We start from the raw sequence: 12,193 nt of genomic DNA on the forward strand, positions 1-12,193 counted from the left end.
GGAGACAGAATATCGTTAGAGGATGGTTGGCAGTGAGAGTTCCAGCGGGTAAAGGAGAGAAACTGTTATTGGTGAGTAACAGAAGTTTTCAGAAATTGTTATTGGAGCAGAGAGTAATTGCTTCTCATTTCCATCTTAACTTGGTTTATTCCTTTTGTTCCCTTTATTCCTTTTGTTCCCTTTATTCTAAGTCTATGCTGTCTGGTCCTAGACTCCCCCATGAGGAGAAATGTCCTCTCAGCATTTAGCCTGTCAAATCCCTCTGTTTCGATGAGATCATCTCTTATGCTTCTAAATTCCAATGAATGGAGTCCCAATCTGTTTAGTCTTTGCTCATTAGACAATCTCTCCATACTGGAGATCATCTTCATGAACCTTCTCTGAACTATCTCCAATGAAATAATCTTGCTCCTTAAATGGGCGGCACGGTGGCACAGTGGTTAGCACTACTGCCTCACAGCGCCAGAGACCCAGGTTCAATTCCTGCCTCAGGTGACTGACTGTGTGGAGTTTGCACATTCTCCCCGTGTCTGCGTGGGTTTCCTCCGGGTGCTCCGGTTTCCTCCCACAGTCCAAAAATGTGCAGGTTAGGTGAATTGGCTATGCTAAATCGCCCATAGTGCTAGATGTAGGGGAATGGGTGTAGGTGGGTGCACTTCGGCGGGTCGGTGTGGACTTGTTGGGCCGAAGGGCCTGTTTCCACACTGTAAGTAATCTAATCTTAAAAAAAAAAATAAGGGGACCAAAACAGCTCCATACTCCAGATATAGTCTCACCATTACCACGTATATTTGAATTAAGACTTCCCTACTCTTGTGCTCTGGCTCCCTTGAAATAGTGATTAAATTCCATTAACCCTCCTGATTGCCCTGTATGCTTGCTTTCAGTGTTTTGTCCACTAGCACTCCCAGGTCCCTTTGTATTGCAGCTTTCTGTAGTTTTTGTCCACTTAAATCTATTTGTTCTCCCTTCCAAAATGAACAACTTGACATTTTCCCACATTTTTGCATATTTATTGATAGGTTAAGTAAATATGCAAAAATGTGGGAAAATGTCAAGTTGTTCATTTTGGAAGGGAGGACAAATAGATTTAAGTGGACAAAAACTACAGAAAGCTGCAATACAAAGGGACCTGGGAGTACGAGTGGACAAAACACTGAAGGCAAGCATACAGGGCAATCAGGAGGGTTAATGGAATTTAATCACTATTTCAAGGGAGCCAGAGCACAAGAGTAGGGAAATCTTAATTCAAATATACGTGGTAATGGTGAGACTATATTTGGAGTATGGAGCAGTTTTGGTCCCCTTATTTAAGGAGCAAGATTATTTCATTGGAGATAGTTCAGAGAAGGTTCATGAAGATGATCTCCAGTATGGAGTGATTGCAATGAACCTGCATTTGTCTTCACTTTTTTTTTTTCTCCTTGCTTAACTATAGAAGCTTTTTACTGTTGCTTTACGGTCCTGGCAAGCTTACTCTTGTACTCTGCTTTCCTCCCTTTTTAATCAGTCCCATTGTCCATGTCAGCATGCTATCCCCAGCACGATAAAATTAGATTAGATTACTTAGTGTGGAAACAGGCCCTTCGGCCCAACAAGTCCACACCGCCCCGCTGAAGCGTAACCCACCCATACCCCTACATCTACCCCTAACCTAACGCTACAGGCAATTTAGCATGGCCAATTCATCTAACCTGCACATCTTTGGACTGTGGGAGGAAACCGGAGCACCCGGAGGAAACCCACGCAGACATGGGGAGAACGTGCAAACTCCACACAGTCAGTCGCCTGAGGCGGGAAGATTAAACCATAAGACCAGAGCCTTATGAGGTACCTTGTTGAGCATCTTCTGGAAGTCCATATATAACACATCTAATGGTTTCCCTTTATCCACTCTGAGATTTCCTTGCAAATCTCTAATAAATTAGTCAGACACCATTTCCCCTTCATTAAGCCACGATGACTGCTTGATGAGATTGATTTTTTTTTCCTAACTTCCTTAATACCCTATTCCAACAATAGGTGTTAGACTGTTTGGCCTACAGTTTTTGGCTTTTAACTTGCTCCCCTTTTGAATAGAGGTGTCACATTGACAATTCTTTGATATTACAGAATCCAGGGTTTTTTGGAAATTACCACCAATATACCCACTGTCTCTGCTACTTTTAGGATTCAAGGATGGAAGCCATGAGGATCAGGGGACTTGCTGGTCTTTAGCCCTGCTAGTTTATCTATTATTACTTTTCTAGTGATCATGATGGCACTTAATTCCTCCACCATAATGACTGATACAAAATGAGTTTCACTCCTCTGCCATTTCCTTGTTCCTCCATAACTGTTTCCCCAGACTCCTTTTCTAAGGGAGCATATGTCCACTTTAACCTCCATTTTTTACATATTTAAAGAAGCTCTTATTGTTAGTTTTCATATACGGGCTAGTTTGCCATTATAGTTGAGTTTCTCTCATCAGTTAGCTCTGTTGACTGGCTCGTTTGCAATGCAGAGTGATACCAATAACATGGTTTCAATTTCCACACCAGCTGATGTTACCATGGAGGATTGCCCTTCTCAACCTCTCTCCTTGTCTGAGGTGTGCTGACTCTCTCATTAAACCACTACGAGTCATCTCTGAGAAAACAACTCTATGGTTTGGTAAACCATTGTGGACTATCTTTTTGTTCTTTGCTGGATTCTGAATTTCTCCCAGTCTTTTGGGCCGTCACAGTTTTTTTTTTTGCCTCCTTTTTATGTCTTTTTTTTTTTCAACTCCATTCTCTTAATTTCCTTGGTTAGCCATGGTTGAATCATTGCTTTCTCAGATTCTTTCCTCCTGACTGGATTGTATTTTTTCTGAGTCATGAATTGCCTCCTTAAATGTCTACCAATGGTGCTTAGTGTCTGTCCTATAAATCCATCTGCCCAGTCCACTTTAGCTAATTTTGTTTTCATTTTATTGTGCTTTTTTCCAATGCAGGATTTCTTTCACTCAAATTGAATATTAAATTCATCATCTTATGAGCAATAGTTTGTAGGAGATCTTTTACTGAGGTCATTTATTAAACCTGTCTCTTACTCATTACCACATCCAGGATAACTTAATCCCTACTTGACTCCATGACTCGTTCTAGGAAATGAATTTCTTGTAGCTACGCTTTCCAACTTTATTAACTCGATCAATATGAAGATTAAAGTTACCCATAATTATTGCTTTAATCTTTTTAACCTGCTCCTATTTATTGATTTATACACTGCTCCTACCAGTTTTGAAATCTGCAAACTCTCCAATGGTAAATATTGGAATTTTGAACCTCTAATTGACTATTGTAATTAAGCCAATGTTTTATTTACAATAGCAACATGCATTTATACGGTGCCTTTTAATGTAGTAGAGTTGTAAACACTTCACAGAAGTTGTATCAGGTTACAGAAGGATTTGGATGGGCAAATTGTGAAAAACCGATGAAGAGATTAAAATAAATATGCAAGAGTTAAGAATTGTAGAAAAGCTTAAATTGACAGGTTTTGGAGAAGAATCATAAGGAAAAGCAGGAGTAGACAATTTTGTCCTTCAATCTGCTCACTGTTAAAATAATGGCTGATCTGATTGTGGCCATTGCTTTGCCTGCACCTCATAACTTTTGGCAGTCAAAACTTTGTCTAATGTCTTGAATAGAGTCAATGATGCAACCTCCATGCTCTCTGTACATTCCTAATATACTTTGATTTTGCTAAATTTCCTCAACATCTTGCTGTTAATTTCTACCTTGCTGATAAAGAATTGCTCATCGGAGTAATAAATCAAGTATGTTTCTCAATTATTACAAGTGGATCAGGAGCATTTTCTGTAGCGTGGTAATCATCTTATTGGAAAGGGAAATCAAGTAAAAGTCTGTCTAATTTGGAATCTAGTGGGATTCAATGAAATGTTGTTTTCAGCTTGCTTAGCATTTGTTTGCACCTTACTGATGATAATGAGTCTCAAGTAATTCCATTACTCTGGACAATGGCATTTTCATACCAATTGTAATCCATTTGAATAATTTGTAAACTGGCAATGCAAACGGTACTGCAGTGGACAGAGTCATTGCTAATATTTTAGAATTATGAAAATGAATCTGATTACTAATTGGTAAACTGTTGACTTAAATTCCAAACCATCTAAGAGAAATTTGTGTTCAGTGAATAAGTAATAATTTAGAATAAAAGGGCAAAAGGACAACAATGTTTTTTCACTTGCAGGAATCTGTTGCGGTTATATGCTGTAGGTGATGGATCATACATGCATACTTACCATTTATATACCTGTTTCAATTTCATTTGTTGGTTGTTTCTCTCAAATTGTAATGCTGTGAATATTGATTGATGGCATTAAAGTTAACTTGAAGGCAACTCTTTCGTACAACCTGGCTCGTGTATGATTTGGATTCGAGGTTAATTCTTAAAGTGAAATTAAGTAACTGATCTTTTATTTAGCTATTTGATTACCAGGTATGATGAAATAGTGAACCTGTTAAGATGAGAGAGTGTCCAAAATGTGATCGCTTGTAAGCTTTAGTAACTACAACAATATTTTATTAAGCAAAATTTCCTCCATTAGGTCAGAACCGATTCCCTGGATGTCGTTGCAAGGCCCAGTGTAATACCAAGCAGTGTCCTTGTTATCTTGCTGTGCGTGAGTGTGATCCTGACTTGTGCCAAACCTGTGGAGCTGCTGATCACTGGGATAGTAAGAATGTGTCCTGCAAGAACTGTAGCATCCAAAGAGGATCCAAAAAGGTAATAATTGATAGTTTCTGTTGTTCATAGTGTTAAAGCCATAATACCCTGTTCAGATTTATAATGTAGGCATTCTTGCATCAATGTAATGTATTTCCATGTTGACCCTGGACACTCACTTCCTCTATCACCATGACAAATAAATCTTTAGCTGGTATTTTCAAACTATCTAATCAAGCTTTGTGTCGGGTACAAAAACATCCCAATAATAGCCATAAATTAGCAGTTGGAAAGGAATGAAGAGCTTAATGAAATTATGATCATGAGGAAAGCAATACTGAGCTAATTAATAGGGTTGCAGATTAACAAGTGTCCAAGTCCTGGTGGGCCTCATCCTAGGATTCTAAAGAAATAGTTAATAAAGTTCATGAATTACTACTAATTTTCCATAATTTGCTATATTCTGGAAATAGTCCATCAGTCTGGAAAGTAGCAAATATACCTCTGTTATTCAGAGTGGGGTGGCAAAAGCAAGAAGCTGTAGACCAGTTAGCTTGAGGTGGGTCGTGGAGAAGCTATTAAGAGGTTTTAGGGCCAAATGGCTACCTAGTGCTCCTTTTTTTTTCTAAGTTAAATTTGTATGTGATTATGGATCAGTTATCCCAAATTAAATCTGAGCAATGCTGACTGTCAAAATGGAGCTAAAACTCAGTCCCCGCATTAAGGAATGAAACTAAAGCTAATGAGTTATTGTTAATTAAGCTTGCCGTTCCTGTGATTAACTCTACATAAGACTTCTCCCTACTGCACATTAACACCACCTCATGGGAGTTAGAAGAAAGGACAAATTGTCATTTGATTATAATATAATTCTCATCTGTTTTCTAAAAATGTGTCCAGAAGTCCAGGATGTGTACTTCTACATGGTAACAAACTGATGAAGGACTCTATTTCTGGATGTGTTGTGATTGATTATACATACATGTTCAAAACATCAGCATGAAGAATTATGTTTTTCTGCTTTGAGAAACTTGTACACATATCCTCCATTAAAGCAATTGATAAATACTCTTGGCCCACTTTGTCCTACTTGAGTATCACGTTTTTATGGGCATGGAACCTGCTGCTTAGCTTAGTGAAGTTTACTCACTACTTCCGTCATTAAATTGTCACTTTGATTGCAGAATTTCAAAAGATGTTGATAAAGCAGATTTATCACGAAAGGGTGTTGTATTTGGAGATTATAAGGAGTACTTGTACAAATTTTTTATTTTTAGTTTTCATTTTACCCCAACTATCTTTATTTGGGGATGGTTTTTATTTATTGACTAGTTTCTGCCTTTTGGTAGAATGCATTTTGTTTGAACTTTTGATTATCTTTTTAAAATGTTCTCTACATTCTTCCCACTAATTTCTTTTCTACTTCTGTTTTCATTCCATGTCACACTTTGTTTCTTATGCCAGTTCATTATTGTATTATTGTCCTAAGTAATTTTTTCAATTGCTTGGTTTTTTATTACCTTTTGATCATTGCACAGATGTTTCCCTAATCTTATTTGTTCTGGTTCATTTCCATTACTGGATCCAACACTGATTCCTACCTTTGAATTAGAAAGGAATCCTGAATGTGGTGCTAAAAACTCTCCCTCTAGCTTTTTTATTTGGAAACCATTACAGGTTGCAATTTTAAAAAATTCATTTTATAGATTTTCTTATTTTTTTTTCTTCAACTTCCCTTCCAATATTAGCAGTCTGTAGAATACTGTTTTTAGTATGATTTCCTCCCCATCTCGCCCCAAACCATTCTTTGTTGATCCATTTGGATTCTGTCTCTATCTTAACTATTGCAGTGAAAAGAAGGATTTATCTATTAATACAATTAATAACCCCTTTTTTCTTTATTAGACTATTGAATTATTATATCTTTCATTACTTATTTGTGAAACCTATACTTTATGTAGCTACATCACAATTATTTTCCATCTCTAGCTCTCAGTGATGAATTAATGTCCACAATGCCCCTCTTAATTGTGAATATTCTGAGCACTGCACTGTGGGCAGTTTTATCTGTTTTATTAATCGTTTTATTTGCATTATAAGTCATTTTATAGCTTATTAAAAGTTTTCTGTTTTTGTCTGATAGCATTTACTGCTTGCACCATCTGATGTGGCTGGATGGGGCATTTTCATCAAAGAACCAGTGCAGAAAAATGAATTCATCTCTGAATATTGTGGAGAGGTATGTTGAAACATCCCATATTCCTTTTAGGGTTAAGTATCAGAATTTGTTGCCTAGTAACAATTTGAGTACTGAATGGCATGGCATTTTCAAGTAATTGCACATTCTCAGTCACTTTTAAAACTGGCTGAACTAGGTTTATTTGTGCAGATTCATAACATGTTTGTCCTATTTTTGTACAATCATCTTTGTGAAAAATGTGTGGCAGCTGCCATCATTAAAATGCTACAGATCTCAGAATTGCAAAGCTTGCAAGGGCAACACAGTGGCTTAGATTAGCACTGCTGCTTCAATGCCAGGCGCCTGGGTTCAACTCTGTGTGGAGTTTGTGCAAACTCCCAGTGTCTGCATGGGTTTTCGCTAGGTGTTCAGCTTTCTTCCCACAGTCTAAAGATGATCGGGTTAGGTGGATTGAGCATACTAAATTGCCCATGATGTCCACGGATGTGTAGGTTAGGTGGATTAGCCATGGGAAATGCAGGGTTACAGGGATTTGAGTGTAGGTGAGATACTGTTCAGAGCCGGTGTGGATGTGTTGGGCCAAATGGCCTGTTTCCGCACTGTAGGGTTATATGATTCTATTCTATAATTTGCTACATATTATTAAAAATTAACTTTTTATGTTGTGTTTTAACTAATTGTTTTGATGAAGTGGCGCTCTTTAATTGGGGAAGCAGTTTAAAGGGACTGTTAAATTTGACTGAAGCAAATCACCTTTTTTGGAGTAGTATTAAGTAAAATAACCACTTTTTTTTTTACAACTCATGCTGTTAACTGATATTCACTTGAAATTGGATTGCTTGATTGCTGCACAATGTTCATAACTGACAATACATCTGAGAAGATTCATTTTCAGTAAGTGGGATTGTATTTCAGCCTCATTTCCAAAGCTGAAACAAATACATATGGAAACTACTTTGTTTTCTTGTATGCTCGCTTCAGGTTGGTTTCTGGATTAATGAGTAGAACTACCACAGAATTAAGTTGGCACATTAATATTTGGTTTAAATAAATAAGGTACCTTTTAAGATGATTAAAGGGAACTGGAGCTGTCTATTTCAAAACAGCAGAACCTGCTGTTTAAAATAAAAGATAACAACAAATATCATTTTGTATGGAAAAGAAGTGGATATCTGGAACTCACCAACAGGAGGTGGTTGTTACCTCAATTAAAATCGGCACTATACCATTATGATGTATCCAAGCACAAATTCAACATTGCTTGATTTTATATTCATTGACTCTCCTAAATAAATCCCACTTATCTTTTAATTTCTGTCTGCAATGCCTACAAGTCTGATTTTATTCCTTGTTCGAATAACTGATCAGCATATTTTACAATTTCTCTGCATGGATTTGCACCAGTTCATTCTGTTAACAATAGCTAACATTTATATGGTGCCTTTAACATAATAAAACATTGAATTGCTTCACAGGAGTACTATAAACAAATGACAGTGAGCCACTTGACAACATATGAGGCCAGGTGACCAAGATTGGATCTGAAGGATTGTCTTAAAAGAGATCATGTGTTGGAGATGTCTAGCAAGCATACTCTCCTAGGCAAATGAAGGTGCAGTTACACTGGTGAAGTAATTTAAACTGGATGTACTTGGGACAGAATTGGAGTGTCACAAATATCTGGGAATGTTGTGGGGCGAGAGGAGAAGATTACAGAGGGAGGGGAAGGGCTGTGGAGTTGGAAGAACATCAGAGAGTGCAAAGTGAAGCTGTGTCGGGATTTGAAAACCAGATTAGGAATTTTCAAAAGCAAAAAATTGCTTAAATGAGAACCAATATATATCAGTGATCGTTTTAATGAGACTTTGGGTATGGACCACAAGATTTTGGTTGGCTCTAGTTTGTAAAGGATTGAATGTAGGGAACCAGCCAGACGTGAACTGGAATAGCTGAGTTTGAGGTTAACAAATGTATGGATAAGGGTTTCACAGTAGGTGAGCAAAGTCATAACTGAGATGGAAACAAGCAGTCCAGGTCATCTTGTGATAATGAGGTTTAAAATAGTGGTTTAATCCTTATACTGCTGCTAGGGAGAGGGATGTGATCAGTCGTAAGGGAACGTTATTTGGAACAGGAAAGTAATGGTTTCAACAGTCCAAATATTTAATTGGAGAAAATTTGTCTTCGGTACAGATACAGTATTCAGTTTGATAAATTTCCCTATAGTGGTAGGGTTGAGAAATAGGGAGAGACAAGGGCCCTTTAAAATCGATGTGGCTGTCTCTGTGTGGAACTGTAGGAGATTGGTAAGATACCAAATGAGTGTTTCATGTCAGTGTTTACTGTGGAGAAGGACATGGAAGCTAGGGAACTTGGGGAAATAAATAGTGACCTTTTGAAAAGAGCTCATATCGTAGAACAGGTGCTGGAGGTCTTAAAACGCTAAATGGTAGTTAAGTTCCCAGGATCCGATCAGGTATTTCCCAGAACTTTGTGGGGAAGGGATTGCTGGACCCTCTGTTGAAGTATTTGTTTCATCAAAGGCCATAAGTAAGGTGCTGGACAACTGGAGGTTGGCTATTATGGTGCCATTATTTGAGAGGCTGTAAGAAAAAGCCAGGGCACTATAGAATGGTGAGCCTTATGTCAATAGTGTTTTAAGTTATTGGAGGGGAATTCTGAGGGACAGGATTTGTATGCATTTGGAAAGGCAAGAACTGATTAGGATAATCAATATGATTTTGTGTGAGACATCTTGTCTCAGTAACGTGACTGAGTCTTTTGAAGAGGTGACCAAGAACATAGATGAAGTGGAGCAGTAAACATTTTCTTATATGGACTTTGGCAAAGCATTTGATATGGTTCACATGGTAGGCTGATTGAAGTTAGATCACATGGGATCCAGGGAAAGCTAGTCAGGAAATTGGCTTTAAGAGGGTGGTGATGAAGGGATGCTTTTTAGACTGGTGGCCTATCAAGGCCCACTGCTTTTTGTCATTTTTTAATTGATTTGGGTATGAAAATAGGAAGTATGGTTGATATGCTTACAGATGACACCAAAGTTAGTGGTGTAGTGAACAGTAAAGATTATGTGAGTACAGTGGGACTTTGATCAGATGAGCCAATTGACGGAGGAATGGCAAATGGAGCTTAATTTGGATGAATGTGAGGTGTTATATTTTAATAAGACAAACCAGGGCAGGACTTAGGCAGTTAATGGTAGAGCCTGAGCAAGTGTTGCCAAACGGAGACCTAGAGGTGCAGGTGCATATTTCCTTGAAAGTGGCTTCACAAGTAGACATGATGTGGAACAATGTGGCCAAATGTTTTAATTTGTCATGACATTGAGTATAGGAGTTGGGATGTTATGTTGTGGCTGTTTTTTTTTAAGTGTTGGTAGGATGTTAATGTTCTGTATTGAGTTCTTTGCACTTTAGTCACATACTCTAATGATTAGATTACATTTGATTAGATTACCTAGTGTGGAAACAGGCCCTTCAGCCCAACTAGTCCACACCGACCCGCTGAAGCACTACCCACCCATACATTTACCCCTTCACCTAACACTACGGGCGATTTAGCACCGCCAATTCACCTGACCTACATGTCTTTGGACTGTGGGAGGAAACCCATGCAGACACTGGGAGAATGTGCAAACTCCACACAGTCAGTCGCCTGAAGCGGGAAATGAACCCGGGTCTCTGGCGCTGTGAGGCAGCAGTGCTAACCACTGTGACACCGTGTTGCCTTGAAGAAAGTCACTGCAATTCCCTCTGAATTAATCACAGTTTTGTGAATGTCACAGATGTCAATGCAGTTATTTTCTAATATGTAGGTGATGCAATAATTAATCCAAATGCTTTTCAGATTATATCTCAGGATGAAGCTGATCGCCGTGGCAAAGTTTATGACAAATATATGTGCAGCTTCCTTTTCAACCTGAACAATGGTATAAATATTCCCAAATTAAATGATCTGAATAAATAAAAGTATTCAGAATTATGATAATTTCAAAATCACTGTTTGTAATATTTCTTTTTCAGACTTTGTTGTTGATGCAACACGCAAGGGTAACAAAATACGATTTGCAAACCATTCTGTCAATCCTAACTGTTATGCCAAAGGTGAATATCATTTTGCTTTTATAAGTGTATCAAAAGTGACACACAACCTTTTGTGGTTGTATTGTAACTAAAAACAAAACACATGCCCCCTCCTTAGTGTTTGAGCACAAGGGTTATGTCTGTTAGAAACACAAATTGAATATTGGCTGACTGTAGTATCCATGAACAAAATTTGAGTAAAATGGATTTTAAATGATGTAAAGAAGAGAATGACTTTGGCTACAAAGTGGCTACTACTTAAGACAAAGTAGTAATTTTGAAATGTAGTAATTGTTGTTGTAATTGTGAAAATTGTTTCCTAAAGCAAGCTTCCATCAATAGGACTGAAATAATGATTAGTTTTTTTTTGAGGAACTTAGAAGTAGTGTTGTTCCCATGCACCTGCTTTTGTAATGGAGTTTGACTGGTGAAGTAACAACATAGAACTGCTTGTGCTCAATAAACCGGGTTAAGCGATCCCACAACCAACAGATCGGATCGAAGTTGATTCAGTGGATGTATCTATGGCAGGCTGTAGTTACCTCTACACACCTTTTTGTGTAAGCCCCCAGATATTTGGAAGGATGGCTTGAGGGTTATTTGGACTTCTATGGTCCAAGCTACATATTCCTTTTGTCATTTTTGTACAATAGAGTAGCTTGCAAGGCCATTTCATAGGGCATTTAATAGTCAATCATATTGAAGTAGTTTTGTGGATTGAGTGATGTCAGAGCACTCCACTGTAGCTCCTCTTTAACTCTTGGGATGGAATTGAAATCTTTTACCAAAAGATGGCATCCTCAATAGTGTGAAGGAATGTCATCCTTTTTGTTTTGAGCCCTGAGGTTGGATTTGAATCTGAAACTTGGTGACTCAGACCAGCTGAGTCACGGTTGGCACTAATCTAGAATTTGTCCAAATATGTTTCATATTTTTATCTTTATTTTAGTAATGATGGTGAATGGAGACCATAGAATTGGTATCTTTGCCAAAAGAGCAATCCAGACTGGAGAAGAATTATTCTTTGACTACAGGTATGAACTTACTTATTTTGCAGTACAAGTGTTTGGGAGAACAGGATTTATTTCATGTTTTTGACAAAATGTTCTGATTGTATTCATATGACTCTAGCAATGCTCTAAGATAAGATCAGATGATGAATGCACAGCAAAAT

General features: G+C 37.8%; 1 protein-coding gene across 4 annotated transcripts in view; it reads left to right on the plus strand.

The window, feature by feature from the left end:
- The window catches only part of ezh2 (enhancer of zeste 2 polycomb repressive complex 2 subunit), a 72,692-nt gene that overhangs the window by 59,358 nt on the left and 1,141 nt on the right, over positions 1-12,193 (plus strand). For all 4 annotated transcript variants that reach the window (XM_072575649.1, XM_072575648.1, XM_072575650.1 and 1 more), the window contains 5 exons: positions 4,598-4,776; positions 6,860-6,955; positions 10,784-10,865; positions 10,960-11,040; positions 11,969-12,053. In XM_072575649.1, coding sequence (XP_072431750.1) covers positions 4,598-4,776; positions 6,860-6,955; positions 10,784-10,865; positions 10,960-11,040; positions 11,969-12,053 — 523 coding nt within the window. The remainder of the gene's footprint in view (positions 1-4,597; positions 4,777-6,859; positions 6,956-10,783; positions 10,866-10,959; positions 11,041-11,968; positions 12,054-12,193) is intronic.

Source organism: Chiloscyllium punctatum, chromosome 8 (assembly GCF_047496795.1).
Source record: "Chiloscyllium punctatum isolate Juve2018m chromosome 8, sChiPun1.3, whole genome shotgun sequence".
Taxonomy (NCBI): domain Eukaryota; kingdom Metazoa; phylum Chordata; class Chondrichthyes; order Orectolobiformes; family Hemiscylliidae; genus Chiloscyllium; species Chiloscyllium punctatum.